This window comes from Sordaria macrospora, chromosome 4 (genome assembly GCF_033870435.1).
Source record: "Sordaria macrospora chromosome 4, complete sequence".
NCBI lineage: Eukaryota > Fungi > Ascomycota > Sordariomycetes > Sordariales > Sordariaceae > Sordaria > Sordaria macrospora.
The window spans coordinates 1,688,303-1,706,661 of record NC_089374.1 but is presented as its reverse complement, the minus strand read 5'-3'; the positions used below and the strand labels follow the sequence as shown (position 1 = coordinate 1,706,661).

Here is an 18,359-nt window from a genome sequence, read left to right as displayed (position 1 = left end):
AGCATGGGACCGTGACGGGAGCCTGCCTTTTCCACTTGCCATCTTCCTGATAATCTGCCGTCCTTTGCCTGCTGCTACCGGCTGCTACTTACCCGCCCGCTATTCGCTGCCTCGACCTGGTAGGAGGTGGAGGGAGGAGCCAAGGTAAGGTACTTGTACCTGGCCTTTCACTCTCCAACTCGGGTCCCGTCCCATTCTTCCCTTTGCAGCCATTGTCCACAGGTCGGGTACCTGCCCTCTACTTCCATAGAAAGGTACCTGCACCACGTGTAGGTACCTTACCTTTGCCTGGCCCTGCCTACCTACCCAGTGTGTGTACCGGGTACGGATACTGCTACCGTTAGCACCTCTCACTGTAGAGCAGCGAGTTCCAAACCTCCCGTCTTTCCACGCCCTCCCCTATCTCTTCTCTCCCGTCCATGTCTGGCCACCTCCCAGGCCCTTGGCGATTCCATCCTTCCTTTTTGTTTCTTCCATCCTTCCTTCTCGTCTTCCAATTTCCCTCGAGTCTCAGTCCGCTGAAGCACGACCACGACCATCACGCTACCCACCCGTTACATGTCATCAATTACCGCCTACCCGCGATTCACGGCACAATTGTCTAGATGCGCATGTCGTCGTCGCCGGCGTTCTGCTCAATTTGACCCTCTGTGCGTCGCGTTTCTAATTCCCGACCAGCCAGGCAACTCGACCTCGATCGAGCCTCTATCCGTCTCTTCGCCTCCCTGAGCGCCTCGAATAGCATTCCTACTCGCCGGATACCGCAATCCCAGATTTGTATTTCATTGTCGCAAATATCGCCTACATCCCTCGCGATCGCACCGCTCGCAATCGCTCTCGCCCCCCGAAGAGAAAAAATCGACGAAAGATAACACCAACTAGTCAAAGGAGGTATCGGCGTCCAAACGCTGTCGGAGTCGTCTTGGCCTATTTTGGGTCCCCCTCCCCGAAACTAACACAAGCATTGGCTAGTTTCGGTGGTTTGGCAAGAAACTCAAGCATCCAAGGTCGTGGTTTTGATCAGTCATCTTTTTTTTTTGGGTCCAGAGTGCAGTCGCAGGAGACTGGTCACTACCAAGAGTCAACATGGATATCATGGAGGAACCACAGGTTGCCATGGAAGACATCCACTACCGTGTTATATACGTCAACCGCTCAGTATCCGAGGACCGCTGCATCCAACGAAACCCAAGGCATTTGGACGAGGTTGTTGCGAAGACGGAACCAAAATGCATTGGCGACACAGTGAAGTGCATTTTGGAAGTTTTCTCCGAAGGTTTGCGGGGCCGCTGATATTCATCCTTTATGTCGACCTCTTGTGCTAACAGTTGGACGCAGCTTACTTGTGCAGCACTGAGGGTGCCTGCATGTCCCACTGGCTCAAGCCCCAAGAAGACCACGAGGCCGATCTTCAACCAACGATTATCCTCTTGGACACTCCTTACCAGCAGTTCTTCCCAGCCCAATTTCCGAACGAACGCAGGGACGAGAGCCACGATGGCAACTCGTACGGCCTCTCGTTACTTAAAAAGGTCGAGTCTGAAGCTCGTGCTCGCCATCTCTACGAACAAGTTATACCTGTCCCACTCATCCAATTACCCGACTCCATGAACAACGTCAGTGGGGCCGATAGGACGAGGATGCGACAGCAATGTATCGATTTTGGGGCCAAGGCAGTCCTATCGGGACCTCTGAATGCTAAGAGCATCACAGTGATTCAAGACAGGGCATATCACGCTTACAAGGACGCTCTTTCGAGGAAACAAGCATTAGCCGATGTGCGCAAGGGCAGAAAGCGATCGCTGATTGCTGTCTTTAACGATACCCGGCCGTACGGTTATCTCCGCGAATACCTAGTGGAGAGTCTGATTAAGAAGATATGCAGCACGGAGGACGACAGAGATGATGAGATCTATAAGGCCAATGTCTCGGTGTCCCCTGAGAAGCGAGCCGAGATCTCCCGCGCCATCAGCACATGGCATTTCGATGCTCACAAATTTGACTACGACGAACTGATAGTTGCAGCCGAGCTTACGCTCAACCATGCCTTGTCCATGCCGGAACTAACGGCATTTCGCATTTCGTCATGGCAGCTGCAAAACTTCCTCAAGGCTTGTCGGGCTGCCTATATGGGTTTTGTGCCTTACCACAACTTTCGACATGTTATCGATGTTTTACAGGCAACGTTTCACCAGCTGCTCCGGATCGGCGCATTGCCTCCTTACCCAAACGTGAACGGCAACCATACGGGCCCAACCGCGAAATGCTCAGCAACAACTCCCTCGATAGGTCCGGAAGAAGCCTTCACGCTCCTTCTAACTGCCATTGGTCACGATGTTTTGCATCCCGGTGTCAACAACGGCTTCCTAATCGAGGCCCGAGCGCCTCTCGCGGAGCTCTACAACGATCGCTCAGTACTAGAGAACTTTCACAGCACCAGTTACTGCCAAATCCTCAAGCGACATTGGCCCATGTTTTACGAGAATAGGCGTCTGCGCACGTTGATGATCAGCTGTATCCTGGCTACAGATATGGCCCTTCACTTTGACTACATGGCAAAACTCGGAAACCTACAAAAACTTCGAGCTCAGCAACCCGATCTTGGCGGTTGGAATGAGAAGGCTGTGGAAGAGGCGAGGGTGCTAGTGTGCGCTCTCATCATCAAGTGCGCCGATATCAGCAACGTCGCACGCAGGCACGATATCGGGGCTCAGTGGATGCACCTGTTAAATGACGAGCTCATCTTGCAGACTCAGATTGAGAGGGATATGGGTCAAAAGACGGCATTGGTTGCTCCTCCATCAACAAGTCTCGACGGCCGCATCAGATCCCAGCTGAAATTCATGGAGTTGTTTGCCTTCCCTCTTTTCCGAGGAGTGGCAGATATCTTGCCCGGTCTACAGTTCTCCGTTGACGAAATGGAACTGAACCTCACTCATTTCGAGAATCAACTGCTACTCCCCTCGGGAGGATCGACTATGGAAAATCAGCCTGGCATCTCTAAACACAGCCCCCCACCAAAATGCGATGCGGAGCCCCCGACAGAAAAGAGCGCCCTCAATGGAAGGCCCAATGGCGTGCTTCCTAGTCTTACGACCACCGATTTCTCCCGCGGAGGTGCTGGGTTACACGGATCGAACCGTCAGCGGTGCAGTGAGGCGACCGAAGGGAGCTCAGCACCCTGCTCGGGAGAGTGGGGTTCGCAGGCAAACAGCGCAACGACGGGGAAGATGCCGCTCTCGCCTAGTACGCAGGGTACGAGCATTATCAGCAGGGACTCGATGGACAAGTCTGTCGGTGTTCCTGTGACCACCGTCACAGCGCCGGACTCACCAACTGCGATACCCGAGGCGACCAAATTGTCTTCGGACCGGGATCAGCTACAAGTGAACGAAAAGCTTGATCATTTCATAAGCGATGACGAAGATAACATTTCTAACGGAAACGGTCATATGAATGGCAGCGGATCGACGTTAGGACAAGAATATCTGAAACCAGAACAAGATCCCGGCAACGGCAAGACGATTAAGAAGAAGGCGAGCCTGATGGGTCTCAAGAACAAGTTCTCGTCCAAATTTTCCTCATTCACCAAATCAAAGAAGGGAAAAACATCATGCCCCGCGAGTCCCGAAAGGTCAGCAGATTCGATGGGATAGAGTGCCATCTCTCTGCTTCGGCTTTCGTCGCCGCCTCCGAAACAAGGCAGCATGCTTGTCGTCCCCGCGGATGATAACGATGCTACGCTCTCGGACTCTTCACCCGATATTGTCAAGCGCGCAAAGAAGTGGAGGCCTAGATCCAGCGGCTCATGAAGTTTTCCGCTGTGGATCGGGCATCATGGATGATACCGCCAAAGGTTCTGACACTGTTAACGCATAGTGCCTTTTTATCGGATATCATATCTTCAGGGTGTTGTCGAGATGCCTACGCTCGTAACACCGCCGCTGCTGAACCTGGGTGTGTATTTTCTGGATAGGGTTTGCGAGAACTCGTGGAACGCCGGCCCTGCATTCATTATTTGACCCCCCCAAGTCTCAAATAACGACTCTGAGCCATCTGGATCGTTATCGATGGTGGTTGGAACTGGCCTACTGGACGCTCAAGATTATAATGAGTCAGTGTCGTCTCCTGTCGGGCGGAGAAGGGGGGTTTCGTTACCAATACGCAAACGCTTTGCGTCCACATGCGGTTGCTCATCATTAAGTCGGGACAGTAGGGAAAAGAGGAGCGGGATGCATTTATGATTATTGATTATTCAGGTTGGGGTACGGAAAGGATGCACGGGCGAATTACATACGTATACACATGATCAGGAAAGGCAAAGGAGGGGGGAGAAGGGGAGAAGGGGAGAAGGGGAGAGAGCATTTACCATTGGGCTTCGTTTTTTTTTTTTCTTGCTGGTTATTCATTCTTCCTTCGGAGTTTGTTTCACACACACTTTTTTGATGGTTTACTACTACCATCCGATTCCCCCACAAGAGCCAGGCAAGAAAGAAAAGCCCCGTCTCTATTCTAGGCTCTGCCCAGGAAACAGAACAACTCGTAAACCACTTCTTCGACCGTGTTAGTGTATTACTAGAGGTTTACGTGGGACTTGCATTCTTCCTACTTCTTTCGTTTTGTTTTCTTCTTGTTACCTCTCGGCCTTCAACATGATACCTACTTTTTGGTTTCTTTTTCTTCTTCCTCCCGTTATTTTCTTTCCTTTCTGTGTCATTCACGGTTTGAGTTTTTGTTCCTTGGCTTGGTTCGGAATTCATCATCGACATTGGATTATCATTGTTACTGTACTATGCTTAGACTTTTTTCACCGGAGTTCAGTTCTCACTTTTTGACATACATACCCAACCCATACACACACCCACTCACCAACGTTCTTTTTTTCTTTTTTCTTTTTTTTTGTTGGCTTTCCTCATTCGTCCATCCTAGGTACATACGCGTGCTATGTCCTGCCTCTTAACCGAGTCGGGAAAATACAGACTGAAGAAGAAGAGTCGAGTTGGAGTTGAGTTGAGTTAGGTTGAGTTCGGTTTGGTTACTCAACAAATATCGTAAAATATAATGACAAGATATGATATTGCCATCTAACTCTGCTTCATCACCACCCACCTCCCCACTCACTGCCTTTGCCAATCTACTTAATAGGTGCTCCCACCGTTCCCGTGGGATGTATGTGCATGTCCCTATCACCAATCTCGGCTTCTCTCACGATTCAAACTTTGTGCTGTCAAGGCGCTCCTTCCCCAGACTGGTAGTCGGAGCTTATACAAGAAGCAGCGATGGAGAGCAATGAAGAGCAAATGAGAAAGAGCGATCGCAAGATCGAACTCCTTGGTCGTTCCTGCGTCCCGTTCCCTCGTCAGCTGGACCTATGTTTTTATGGGTTCATTGACGTGTTGGGAAGGGGCTTTGAGTGTCTCGGAAGTAGAGACGTCTGAACAAGGAGGCAGCTGAATTTAACTCGTCCATATATAATATCAAAGGAAGAGTTTACTGGCCTTTTGGCTTGAAAGGCTTGACTAGTGTCTAGCTATACTGCTACACATAGATCGAAAGATGGCAATGACAAGACACATCATCTCGAATATCTGAGCCCTGAGGCGGTGGTTGTACATTCCTCACAATGTTGGCTGATCGTCTCCATGGCCATCACTTCTACTGTTGGGAACGGTGTCCAGGAACTTAGGGAGTTGCATCTGATACGATTACAATATTCAAATATTCGCTGCGACGAGGTATTAATGATGAAAGAAAATCCATTCTGTATACAAACTCTGTCGAGTGCTTCTGTCCATTACGCCACGCTGTGTCCAGTCTGAACGATCAAACAGACGCGAGCTCGCTGGCACTAGCCAAGTTATCTGTAAGGTCCCTATGGTCTTTACCCCTTGATGTATACACCGTACCCTTGTCATAATCCAATCCAATCCCTTATCAATAATCATCCATCATACACTCATAAGATCCCCGCTTTCCAAATGCGGGTTTCCTGTTACGCCATGAGGCGCTTACTGCTCGAACCACTCGCCACCCAACCACCTGTTGAGGAAATCAAGCGAGTTCTCAGGCTGGTCCATAGGAACCATGTGGCCAGCCTGGTAGATCTGCATGAAGGTGAAGTTTCCAGAGGACTTGACCTTGCCATACTCCTTGTCAGCCTCGGGAAGAGAGAGGTCCTCAAGCTCAGCCTTGTTGAAGCCCTTCTTGCCGGGCCACTCAAGAGCCTCGGACCAGGCCTTGTTGCCAAGCCAGTTACAGATGAAGTCGGCATCACCGGCATAGATGAGAACAGGGATCTCCTTGAGGATGCCGGGGACGAGACGGTGGAAGGGCTGCATCCAGTCACCCTGGAAGAGGAAGTTGCGGTTGATATCGAAGTTGCAACTGTCATAGCTCTCAACCTCGACACCGAGAGCGTCCATGACATCCTTCTGGTTGAGGTAGTCGCTGATCCAGCCAAGAGCGCTGTAGCAGAGGTTGTTGTCATCCTCGCACTTTCCGCGGATGTCATAGACGTTCTGGCCAGTGCGCTGATAGGGGCCGATGAACTGGTTGTTACAGTAGATGGCGGCAGGAACGCACGACCAGACACTGCCGCTCTCGTAGCAGTTACGGATAAGAGACTGGCAACGAGGGAGAGCATTGTCCATGCTGCGGCACTCGCTCTCGCTGAGAACGGCGGGGTAGCCACCCTCACCGCAGGCCATGGGGCGGTAGTGCTCATACTGGGTAAGAGGATCAGTCAAGCCGTTACCAATGAGGACGGACTTGAGGTTGATATTGCGGTCCTTGTGGGACAGGATCTCCGAGGCAAAGACGGGGATATAGTGGCCAGCATACGACTCGCCAGCAATGTGGAAGTCTTGCTTGGCATACTCGGGGAACTGGTGGAAGAAGAGGGTAAGGAGAGCGTAGACATCCTTGCCAGCAGCGACAGTGTTGCTGACGGCGTTGCCGGAGTACGAGTAGCCGACGTTGACGGGCTGGTCAAGGAAGATAACGCTGGCGTTGTTGTTCCAGGCGTACTCATTGTTGATGACCTTGAGCTTCTTGTCAATGGAAGAAGGGCCGAGCTCAAGGAAGAGACCAGTAAGCGAAGAGCAGCCGGGGCCACCGTTCAACCACAAAACGACGGGGTCGTTCTTGGGATCGTTGCGAGACTCGAAGAACCCTGGACAGTTGATATTAGCAGCGCGATCTATTGTGGTGTTAAGGGCAAATCGAGCGAGATTGGCTTACAGTAGAAAAGGTGCTTATCGTTGGCCTCGTCATCAAGGTAGCCGCTGTACTGCTTGACCTTGTCGACGCCGAGCTTGGAAGGATCGACCGACTTCACGCGCAGGTTGAAGTTATCGAGCTGGCCGCCAACCTCGCGATGCTTTTCGCCATCGGCTCCCTTGACCCACAGCTTCTGGACATCGGCGCCCTTGACAACGTGGTCCCAGTCCTTACGGCGCTTAGCAGCCTTGGGCTTGCTGAACCAGGTGGGCTTATCGAAGGCACTCTCGGGGACGAGAAGCTTGATCTCGTCCCAAAGGGCCTTGGCCTGCGAGTTCATGCCATTAAAGGCCTCTTCAAAGCTCTCGAGGGTGGTGTGTGCGAACGAGTCGGCGACGGGCTTGATGGCGTCATGGGCCTTGTGGAAGTTATCGGCAAGGACCTGCTGAGCCTGGTTCTGGAACGAAGCTGCCGACGCGGCCGACGCAGCCCCGAGGAGCACGGTTGAAGCCGAGATCCTCATTGTGACGGTGATAGGAGTGTGGTGTTGTAATACAGATGAATGGATGAGAAGAAGATGGAAGAGAGGAAGAGGAAGGAAGAGAAGAGGTTGATAACGGAAACGGATGGGCAACAAACTGCCAAGGTACAACGCCGGAACCGAGCTTCACCGGACGCGGATGCAGCAGAAACCCCCAGGATTTGGGGCAAGCAGGCATGGGATTGGGTAGACGCTGCCGCCACATGAGTGCGTGCCTGGGTATTGGTCAGGTACCTTGCAGGGCGGTCACGTTGGTCACGAGAACAGACGCCTAGCCGATCAGCCAAACAAAATAATCACGAAACAGCTTGCGAGAAAGGCTTTCACCGCCATGTCTAGCGGTCATTTTCTTGTACGGTTTGGCTTCAAGACGTGGCGCCAATCAACCTGTCAGCCCCTCATGTCTGATAAGCTTCGTCATTGTCTCAACCTCCCCAACAAGGTCGCCTTGATGCGACTCCATGTCCACCGCCCGAGCACAGCTCACTCATTTCCTTCTCATTGCTGATAAATGATCCATATGTATCCGATACTCCAAACTCCGGCTGCAGAAGTGTTGTTTGCGGGCGGACATTGATAACTCTTCACGGCACTCCAAAAACTGTCCTGAATCGCGCATCATGCAACGCGATTATCGTCCCTGGAAGATATCAGACGAACGGTGATTTCCTGCTGCTTCCTTGGCACGCTCGGCTCAGATAAACAGACGCCAGCTTGAAGATATGTGGACATGGCTAGTTGTATAGATGCCTTGTAAAATGAATGAGTTTAATGTACAAGAACTTCGCCGGCCTTCGAAATTGAACGAGGCATCACTTCGCGTCAATGTTTATCATTTGGAATATCCCGTCTGACAACCCCGTCTCCAAGCGTGATGTTGTGGTATCGATAACAAGAAGACCCACTGACTCATTCGATGGACAAATGGAATTCGTAAACTCGCGTTGCTCGACTCCAAAGCCCGCTTTTTGCCCGCCGTCAATCGTCATGCGGTCTAGGGAGCCGGGGCGATGGGGGCATGGGGCGGCCCATCAGACTGGGTGGCACGGGCGCGCAGGCGGGGCAGACTTTCAAGGCCCGGGCTCTGCAGCAGAGAAAGTTGCGGAGACCAAGAATTTGTGCTCCACGGGCATATCGTTATCTGCGACGGGCGTCCGGCGGATTCTTGGAGAAACTCCAGGAAGTCAACCTGAGCATATGCCCGATTTCTTGAAACATAACAGGTGTCTAAGAAGAAACCCCGTCAGACATCCTATACAACGGACCGATCGTTACCACCTTCGAATCCATTTCTAACAGCTCCATCTCCTGGAGAATTGACACCAACGAACTACCCAATTCGTTCCCTTTTGGCGACAATCACACAACCACCGCCAAAATGGTCATCCAACAACCCTCCAACCAGATCAAGCTCACCAACGTCTCCCTTGTCCGGCTCAAAAAGGGCAAGAAACGCTTCGAGATTGCCTGCTACAAGAACAAAGTGCTCGAATGGCGTTCGGGAATCGAGACCGACCTCGACAACGTGCTGCAGATCCCCAACGTTTTCTTGAACGTATCCAAGGGCCAGACGGCGCCGACGGCCGAGCTTCAGAAAGCCTTCGGCAAGGATACCAGCGTCAATGACATCATCCTCGAAATCCTCAAAAAGGGCGAAATGCAAGTTGGAGAGAAGGAGCGCAGCGCGCAGCTGGAGCGCGTCCACAACGAGGTCGTCTCCATCGTCGCCAGTAAGCTGGTCGACCCCCGGACCAAGAAGGTCTACACCACTGGCATGATCGACAAGGCGCTGGACATGTTGAGCTCGCAGGCGCATCAGCTGCAGGCCCAGGAGAAGGAGAAGAAGGAGACAGCCACAAGCGGCGTGGCGTCGCCGGCGACGGGCGAGAGCGGCGAGGCGAAGCCCCAGCCTGCAAAGTCCCTACCGATCTGGACCGGAGTTTCGACGAACAAGAGCGCAAAGTCGCAGGCGCTCGAGGCCATGAAGGCGCTTGTTGCTCACCAGCCTATACCCGTTGCCAGGGCGAGAATGAGGTTGCGCATTACCTGCACAACCAACGTGCTCAAGCAGGGCGTCAAGACTTACAAGGCGGAGGCCGACAAGGATGGCGGGGAGGGAGAGAAGAAGGCGCCCTCAACCGTCAAGGACAAGATTCTCAGCTTCGTTGAGCAGGTTGAGAGCCAGGATGTCATGGGCCAAGAGTGGGAGCTGGTGGGCTTCGTAGAGCCCGGCGCTTTCAAGATCTTGGGTGACTTTATCGGAAGCGAGACCAAGGGACAGGGAAGAGTCGAGGTCCTAGATATGGCCGTCACTCACGAGGATTAAAGTCACGGCTTTGTTTTCTTGTTTGGCCGGATACCCTGTTGGCCATTCCTCTTTGATAGATTTAGTTACATACCGGTACATGGGGCGGGCGTTATGGTATCCAAAATCACACAGTTGGCTGTTCTGGGAATATCGGTCTTTGTCTTGTCACATTCATAGACACCATATGGGAATCGAAACAGTAAATCATTTTCCGTACCCGCGCCGTTTATTGTCATGCTGTCAATGATGAGTGTTCTCCTTTAGTATGCGAGTTCCCCCATAAGCCATAGGCTACCTAGAATCCAGATACTCGCAGGGCGAAAAAATTCAGTCCCAGATGTCCCATGACCACCCGTAAGGAATGACACCACCAATAACCGAGAAAAAGCAGCGCCGAACAACCACGCACAGATTTAGTTGCCCTTCTTCTTGGAGACACCGACGGTGCGACCGCGGCGGCCAGTGGTCTTGGTGTGCTGACCGCGGACACGGAGGCCCCAGTAGTGACGGAGACCACGGTGGGCACGGATCTTCTTGAGGCGCTCAAGATCGTCACGGAGCTTGGAGTCGACACCGTTGGCGAGGATCTGAGAGTCCTTGCCGTCGACGATATCGCGCTGCCTGTTGAGGAACCACTGTAAAGGATATGGTTAGACGATGAAATCATGCCGAGCGGGATCGGTTCAACGTACGGCAGGGATCTTGTAGGCGGTGGGGTTCTGCATGATGGTGACGATGCGCTCAAGCTCCTCAGAGGTGAGCTCACCGGCACGCTTGCTCAGGTCGACATCGGCCTTCTTGCAGACAAGGTTGGAGTAGCGGCGACCGACACCCTTGATCTTGGTCAAGGAGTAAACGACCTTCTGCTTGCCGTCAACGCTGCATAAAAGTCAGCACCCGTATTCAACATGTTGACCCTCCTCTTGAAAACGGTTTTTGTTCCGGATTCGCAATGCGGACGGGATCATGGGTGCCTCGGTAAACATACTTGGTGTTGAGCAGACGCAAGATGTGGTTGAAGTTGCTCTGGAGAGATAGTTAGCATCCGAAAGCGTCTTCTGTGATATCCAGTCGAAGATCATTGCATCCCAGCGCTTGCCGGTTCCTGGTTTTTGGTCCTGCCGTGCTGTTCCCCTTTGGCTGCTGCGATGTTCTGTTCAAGGATCGCTCCCAGAGTTCGATTCTCAATCAAGTGCCATGTTCGCCTGCTCTTATCGCCGTCTCTGGACATCGTCCGCCACATGCGAAACGAGTTCGAATAGCACTCTCTCGTCGTTAGAGACTGTGTCGCTCGCCTCCATTCTCGGTCTACCGCAGGCTGACTGTAAAGCCATATCCACATCCATGTCTACACATTGCTCGAGGCCGTCATCGGTATTCGGAAACCGGCGCGTCGATGAATCGTCTGTTGTCGCGACATTTTCGTAGGAATGCCATTTCCATGGACTTTCGCGTCATGTCGTCTCGTATTTGCATCGGTTTTGAAGGTGGGCGGCGACGCCAAACTCGTCACTCGTGATGGCCTCCCCAAGGCGCCAAAGGATGAACAACGACCGCAGCCAGCCAAGAACCCCCGTTGTTGTTGTTTTTTCGGTCGGGCAACGCAAGATCTTCTTCTGGAGGAAATAGAGTCTGCAGGATTGCAACATACCTTCTCGCCGGACACAAGAGACATCTTGGGCAATGATTTCGAGGATACCGCCTCGATACTGTCTGTGCTGTGTGTTCGGTCGCAGGTTCGTGGAAGTCCTCCGTCGATTTCGAGCCCAGATGGTTTTCGAAATTTGTGCGTCACGTGGCGGGGCAAAAGTGCGTGCAATTGCCGTGAAATGGTCTTTTGTGGTCCGTGCACGGTCAGGTGCCCGTCAGTTGCCTGTACTTTTTGGCTCAAATTCCCGCGATAACCCTAACCCATGCCCCTTAACCTTTGATGTTAAGCAGCCCTTCACCTCAACAACAACGGGACAGGTTTGGTTATGAGGAAAGGTGTCTTACGGGCATGGTGTTCGAGACCGTGTTTACAGTGATAGTATTGCGGGTTTGACTGCATTCCACGCTGATCTCACGCAACGCATCATCTCTTCAAGCCATATGGGTGAGTGTCTACCCAAGACGCTATGATGACGTTGAGCAACACAACGACGCTCCAACTTCTTGCTAAGGACCTGTCTTTTGATTGATGAAGTTTATTGCACAGATATGTGACTTACAAGCACCCTTCGAACCTTCCTACAACAGCTAGAATCATCCAAAACCATGGTCACGCTCGGCCGCCGCACTCAAACGCCGAAAGCAACCAACGATAAAAGCCAATGAAACCACCAACACTTTCCGCATCACAAACGCTCCATCACACGGCTATAACTTAAGTTACGGATGTCGTAGCGGGCGAGGCAGATGCCACCGTGATCACGGGACCATAATTATCCCCAACTACAAGGGTCAACATCACGTTGCTCGCGAGTGCGTCGGTGTCGGTCTCGGCAGCCGCAACATCCACTCCCGTAGTCTCAGTAGTTCCCGGTATAGTCACGGTCGCGTACGTGGTGGTGGTGGTAACAGTGGCAGCGTCTTGATCTTGAGCGAGAGGAGCTTTCTGGGGTTTTGGTCTCTGCTTCAGACCACCCCCACCTGGGCCACTTCCTCCTCCTTCGAATGGAGCAATGTCTCGTTCAACGGGGCGTCCAACTGCCGCCGGGACTATTCCGTGTTAGCAGTACTTGGTTCTATGTCTGCCCAAGGACGTGTGAGGAACAGGAACATACCTGCTGAGGTTAGGGACATAAGGCCCAATAAGGTTGCGAGTGTTCGGGTGAGATACATATGGCCGAAAAGGGGAATTCCACGAGAACTAGAAGTTCGAAGGACTCTAAGAGACCCGGGTTCACGGTAAGAGAGGAAGTGGTATAGTATTATGAGATCTTGTGATGAAACGATCACTTTAACCACCAATTTGTCGTCAACAGCCTAGTTCGACAGAGAACGTGCGAGGGATGCCGTATCGAAGGCTGACAACGACAAGTTAAGGAATTGCTCGATGTTATTCGTCGCACTCTCAAACCCCAAAGCCATGACGATAGGATAAGCTGCGTATCAAGAGATCGCGAGTGTTATCCAGCTTGATGCTATGGTGCGACAAAGCCCCTGAGAAGGTGGGGAATGTATCCGACGAACGTTGAAAGCCACGACAAGAAGAAACGCCTGGTACTTGTTAACGCGATGTTTCCACTCCACGGATTGAGGTTGGATGTTCTCCCCTCTGCTCTTTAGAAGCGGTTTCTGGATGCATATTTGCTCGAACTCATGGCCTAGGGTTTGCAAAGTCAAGATTTGCTCATTTTCACCATCGCTATAACTTGGCTGTGATAGATGTCAGAGTGTTTTTGGTGAGGAGTTGCTTGAAGTGCTGAGGAAACGATGCTAGCGCAGCGGTAGACGAGAAAGTTGACAGCTGCCAGAATGTCTTGGCATTTGGCACACAACGGAAAGTGGGTCCAGATTTTAACTTCAACTCCATTTCGAACCGAAACATTTTTGAACACAAACAACCTTCCTAATTTCCATCATCTGGTCTTTCGCCGACCAAAGACGAATCGAAACGTCGCCGCTTGCACGTTTGCAAAACTATACGCTGATATCTCGCGTAGATCTCTACGAAAATGACGCAAAAGCAATGAACCAGCGTTCTTCTATATAAAGAGTCCAATCACCAGCATCTCTGGGCAACAAAAGCCCCATGCGAGATGTGTCTATCTTCCGAAACTGAAGACGTTAGGACAACACGATGAAAGGTAGGTTCCAGTGTCTCTATGACTACGACCTTTGCGCTGTCGTCTTATGCCTGATTCGGTCAACTATCCTGCCCCGGGGTTGATCTTGAGCCAGGATGCGCCTCGCTTGCGAGCTGCGTACAAGACAAGAATAACTCTGCGGCGTTCATTGAGTGCGGGACCTTCTCTTTCCCTATGGAGGTATCTCGCAATTTCTCGCTGCAACATTTTCCCTCCAGTTGCATCTTCCTAGCTTGACGTGGTTCTCGATATCTGTTGCCGCATGTAGACCGTTGGCTTTTGAGATCCTCCCTCCTGTGTGATCCATACAGCCACTGACACTTGCAACTGTCCATATACTCCTTCATGTACTCGAACATCCCTCAAATGCATTGGCTAAAATCCAGCAAGTCCTTTCCATTGCTCGCTTTGACATGCCAATCGCCTTTATTTCGGTCACTTGCTCCATTCCTCCACTTGAATGCCCTAGCCGCCAATATTTCTGATCTGGCATCCACGCCTAAGCATGGCCGCCACAACCACCCTATTTCCGGATATTCTTCCTCTAGTTGAGCTCAAGAACGCGAAGTTTGACCCTGAGCAAGCCCTGGAGATTCGCCCGCTCTTCATCTGTTCGCTTTGCAGTTTGTCTGGCGTGCACGTGCGAAACACAAACAGACGTGAGGCCTCGAATGGTGAGCAGTTCGTCGATTCCTAAAGCGTCCGCAAGTCTAACTGGCTTGTTTGAACGAAAATAACGTCGCATCTCCTTCTCCCGGGGAGTCTCGTAAATCGTGGTTGACTTGGAGACGACTATGTCAAGATGTTTTAACTCCTGGCACTTGGCGAGACAGGTGAAGGCTTTGTCCGACAAGGGACCGGTCCAATGGACCCTGACCGAACGAAGATTGGAGCGCAGGGTCGGGTTGCCTTGCAAGCGCTTGCTCAGTTCGCAGCAGCAGTCGAAGTACAAGGTGTATTTGTGGTAGAGGAATTCGAGGTACTCGGTCTTGATTTGGCTGCAGGTCCTGGCCAACGCCATGTCCACGCGATGTATAGGAGGGTTAGCCGAAGTGTTCGGAGATGTCCATTTGCCGCAGTAGCAGTCCAGTTCGCTTGAATATGCTACCAATGTCGAAGCTACAATACTGCTTGCATACCAGCGATATACGATCTGGCGTAGTTCGGCAGGTAGTTTGAGGAATGGGAGGCAGCCCGAGTCAGGTGGCTTGTCTAGTAAAAGGACTTGTTAGCATCCAAGCCACATACAAAAGGTATACATAGCAGATGAAAGCCGCGGCAAGTAGCAATGGAAATTTCTTACCAGCAGCGTCCAAAATCTCGGTACAGGCCTGGATAATATCGATACAGTTCTTGGTATCGGCGGGTTTCTTGCGCATTGTCGCGGCGCATTTGGTGATCGTATCCGTGATGGCCTTCCGGTTGTCAACAGACATTCGGACCCGACGACCCAGTTCTTCTTGGCCAAGGGATCCCATTCTCCACTCGTCGTGAGCCCGAAGAAGCTTCTTCGCATTGTCCGATAGATTGTACCGAGCGTGGAGATTCAGCGTCTGGTGCGCGTAGAATGTAGCTCTTAATGAACTCATCGTTTCTGCGTGCCTAGTACGTCGAGACCCCGATGGCCTCAATATCTCGAATGTATCGTGCTTGCGCGGGGTAAACTCTTGCAGATGTCTATCTTAACAGTCGATCACAAATGAGTCAAATGAGGGGATAAAAGATGCGAAGGTGGCCACAACGCTGGTAGCGACGTTGTAAAGATGGTTTGATCGTGGGAATGGGCAAGTAACTGCACGCAAGATTTGATGATGAAGAGGAAGTATTTCACAAACGGGAGTAGATTTCTTGATGTCTGAGCATAGGGTATGTTGACCGTACCTTCCAGTTTACCTCGAGATCAACTATTGCAGTGTGGAAGGAGCGGCCACCTTCTACCCGCACATGAACGAGTCTGAATTTTAGGTATGGGAGTTTTGTGCGATGGAGAAAGAGTAACGGTGCTTCTGCCTTTAAGGGCAACAGTTTCAGTATCGTGGAGGGCTAATCTTTGAATCGAACTAACAATCATCTTCAGCAACAGCGTGCCAATTTCACCCAGTCCAGGCAAAGAAACACACGAAAAAGAGCGTTGGAGCTCGGATGAAAAAGACAACACTGGAATACACTCCAAGCTCATAACAATGTGAAATCAACTGGATCGTTTCGTGGGGTGGCCTTCGTGCTGCCCAAACTAATGTTACTTAGTTAACACACAGCGGAGGGTCACTCATGCAAGCCAAAGGGACGGGGAGGGGGTGGACGCGTGGAGAAGGATATTATGCGGGAGAACAGTTTTCCGCTCCACTTGAGCAAACGGGATTTCGGATCAACTATGGCGATGGCGATAATTTCGTCTGATATCGGTGATAAAGAGATGTTTACGCATCATACAGACCGAAACCCATTAATGCTCCGATGCAGGAACACCGCTGGTGGTGGACGGCAAGATCTCGCAAGATGCTTCACAAGGGGAGGAAAGAATGGGACGAACGTTACCCGTACAGATGGTCACAAAACGATAATCCTCTTTCAAATCTATCCAATTGCCCTAAACGCCATGGGCATGCTAACAGCTTCATCCTGTCCAAAGAGATCAATCTAACAAAACCTTAGTTTATTAACATCATTTACACCATCGCCAAAGCAAAGCCTACAAAAGCCACCAGCGCCGCATTGATGTCCATTGCCTTGTTCTCCCCAGCGCCGCTCGTGCTCTCCTTACTCTCCGCAGACGTCGACTTCCTCCCCGTGGCCGTGATCCCGTTTAGCCGATCGGCCGTATCGATCGCCGGTCCGTGATCGAAAAAGTCCACCAGGATGAAGGTCGGCTTCACTCCCCATTGCTTGACACAGGTATCAGCGTGCAGTCCCAGGTTTCCCGTGGCGGTAGTGTCCGCGCTGTTGGTGATGTCAATGTTCGTCTCATCGGGAATTTGGACACCCTCCATAAGCACGCTATAGGCAAAGTGGTTCATCAACGGCATCCGCCCGGACGCGATAGCATTTTCCGCTGTCCCTTGCCCCTTGGGCCGGTCGAGAGTACAGTTAAACCCGCTCAGACTGAGGACGTCATAGGGGTTTTCAAAGACGTGGTCGAACTCGCTCAGCAGGTACGGATAAGTGGTGGAGTAGTCGATGGAGGCGATGAAGCTGACCAGACGCTTGTTGGAGGTGATCATCTCTCCGAGCGTGGGCCAGGCCGTGCTGGCTGTGCTGCCGTCAGCAGGCTGATAGCCATAGGTGGAAATTCCGGATCCCTCGAACACGGCCGCATAGTCGGAGACGAGCTTGTTGTTGGAATTGACGAGTAGGATCGTCACCACCTCGTTGGGGTTGGTGTCCATCCAGAACTTGATCTTGGCCAGCCAGTCTTGGAGTGGTCCTGCGTCGAGCAGGGAGCAGCTGGTGTGACATAGCCGGAGTGTCTCGTTGACGTAGTGGACTTGACCTTGAAGCAGTCTGATGCCGGCGTCGAGGGCGACTGTGGCATTGAAATATTGGTTGCCAGCTAAGCTGTTGCCGGTGCTGGCATCTTTGAGAAAGGATGAATCGTGCGCGCCCATGTGCGTGACATTGTTGTAGGCGCGATCGCATAGCAACGGTGAGTTATTGCAAGCTGAGATACCGCTGGCGACATTGCTTGATGACGCTGATGATGTTGTTGGTTGAGAAGCGGCTATGCCGGCCGTCGACGCTGAAGCTGTTGGCACCGCGCTTACAACCCCAGTCTCAGCTCCAAACGGTCCTTGTGGAACGGCATGAATTCCAGATGCCAGTAATAGTGCCGTCGTCAGAGATGAGATGAGTGATGGCATTATCATTACTTTCGGTTTGACCCGTGAAGGAGTTGAGGTGGTAAAAGATCGTGGGAAAGGGGTCTCGGGTCTGGGTCCCGAGCCTGGTATCTAGTGTAATAAGCAAACGACTAAACACCCGGAAGTAAATATTGAAGAGTCTCAAAAAAAAAGTATTGAAGAGGAGTAAGAAAGAGAATGACAAGCAGAAGAAGAATGCAAGTCTCTCGCAAAGCGTTTCTGGCCCTTGCCTCATCCACCGGCTTTCATTTCTTTCTGCACTGTAGAAAATGGAAAGCCTGCTCTTTGTACGGATCTGCATGGGTGGGCTTGTACATACCTCTACCCTATGGGTTGGGATCCGCTACGGAGCTGAAGATCACTCCACGTCTCTGCGACGACAAGGAGGCTCTCTGGCTCTGTTTCCAAAATAAGCACCGCTTCTCACCACTCAACTTCAGCCATACGAAACAATCTTCTGTTGTAACTTGACAAGACCCAAGGGGGCGTGCTGCGCCTCGCTTCTCTACCGCAGTCACTGCCAGTCAGTCAGCCCGCTTAATCGTGAATGGTCGAGCGGTTACGACCCGCGCAATCTTCGCTCCTTTTGACTTGCCAATTCTCAGAAGAGCGCGCGGCTCATACAAAGGCCCCGAGCGGACCAA

The 18,359-nt window shown here is 51.8% G+C and overlaps 6 protein-coding genes across 6 annotated transcripts; 2 read left to right on the top strand and 4 right to left on the bottom strand.

Annotated features, from left to right (window-relative positions):
• Window positions 1-1,086: 1,086 nt before the first annotated feature.
• SMAC4_01913 (uncharacterized protein) lies at window positions 1,087-3,656 on the top strand (the record flags this gene model as incomplete). Its single annotated transcript, XM_003348841.2, has 2 exons — window positions 1,087-1,276; window positions 1,339-3,656. 2 exons carry the CDS (start codon window positions 1,087-1,089, stop codon window positions 3,654-3,656), a joined length of 2,508 nt encoding a protein of 835 aa, XP_003348889.2.
• Window positions 3,657-5,705: 2,049 nt separating this feature from the next.
• Window positions 5,706-7,784, bottom strand: SMAC4_01911 (uncharacterized protein). Its single transcript, XM_003348839.2, has 2 exons — window positions 7,240-7,784; window positions 5,706-7,171 (listed from the first exon to the last, which is right to left on the bottom strand). Exons 1-2 carry the CDS (start codon window positions 7,739-7,741, stop codon window positions 6,009-6,011), a joined length of 1,665 nt encoding a protein of 554 aa, XP_003348887.1. The 5' UTR covers window positions 7,742-7,784; the 3' UTR covers window positions 5,706-6,008.
• Window positions 7,785-8,936: 1,152 nt separating this feature from the next.
• On the top strand, window positions 8,937-10,085 carry SMAC4_01910 (uncharacterized protein; the record flags this gene model as incomplete). The annotated part of the gene is made up of 1 exon (XM_003348838.2): window positions 8,937-10,085. The coding sequence occupies exon 1, from the start codon at window positions 9,138-9,140 to the stop codon at window positions 10,083-10,085; it is 948 nt and encodes a 315-aa protein (XP_003348886.1). The 5' UTR covers window positions 8,937-9,137.
• A 160-nt stretch (window positions 10,086-10,245) lies between these two features.
• Window positions 10,246-11,848, bottom strand: SMAC4_01909 (40S ribosomal protein uS13). The gene is made up of 4 exons (XM_003348837.2): window positions 11,719-11,848; window positions 11,056-11,093; window positions 10,760-10,946; window positions 10,246-10,702 (listed from the first exon to the last, which is right to left on the bottom strand). Exons 1-4 carry the CDS (start codon window positions 11,740-11,742, stop codon window positions 10,481-10,483), a joined length of 471 nt encoding a protein of 156 aa, XP_003348885.1. The 5' UTR covers window positions 11,743-11,848; the 3' UTR covers window positions 10,246-10,480.
• A 2,554-nt stretch (window positions 11,849-14,402) lies between these two features.
• Window positions 14,403-15,447, bottom strand: SMAC4_01908 (uncharacterized protein; the record flags this gene model as incomplete). Its single annotated transcript, XM_003348836.1, has 2 exons — window positions 14,403-15,070; window positions 15,162-15,447. The coding sequence occupies 2 exons, from the start codon at window positions 15,445-15,447 to the stop codon at window positions 14,403-14,405; spliced, it is 954 nt and encodes a 317-aa protein (XP_003348884.1).
• Window positions 15,448-16,438: 991 nt separating this feature from the next.
• On the bottom strand, window positions 16,439-17,946 carry SMAC4_01907 (uncharacterized protein). Its single transcript, XM_003348835.3, has one exon. It carries the CDS (start codon window positions 17,719-17,721, stop codon window positions 16,528-16,530), a length of 1,194 nt encoding a protein of 397 aa, XP_003348883.2. The 5' UTR covers window positions 17,722-17,946; the 3' UTR covers window positions 16,439-16,527.
• Window positions 17,947-18,359: the final 413 nt, after the last annotated feature.

Bases quoted from the DNA above. Each gene is read 5' to 3' on its own strand.
- SMAC4_01909 (XM_003348837.2), bottom strand. From the start codon at position 11,742: ATGTCTCTTGTGTCCGGCGAGAAG. The intron at 11,094-11,718 runs GTATGTTGCAAT...CTATCTCTCCAG, and splicing joins CTCTTGTGTCCGGCGAGAAG to AGCAACTTCAACCACATCTT. The intron at 10,703-10,759 runs GTACGTTGAACC...TATCCTTTACAG, and splicing joins CCGCCTACAAGATCCCTGCC to TGGTTCCTCAACAGGCAGCG.
- SMAC4_01911 (XM_003348839.2), bottom strand. From the start codon at position 7,741: ATGAGGATCTCGGCTTCAACCGTGCTCCTCGGGGCTGCGTCGGCCGCG. The intron at 7,172-7,239 runs GTAAGCCAATCT...TCAACTGTCCAG, and splicing joins CGATAAGCACCTTTTCTACT to GGTTCTTCGAGTCTCGCAAC.
- SMAC4_01907 (XM_003348835.3), bottom strand. From the start codon at position 17,721: ATGATAATGCCATCACTCATCTCATCTCTGACGACGGCACTATTACTG.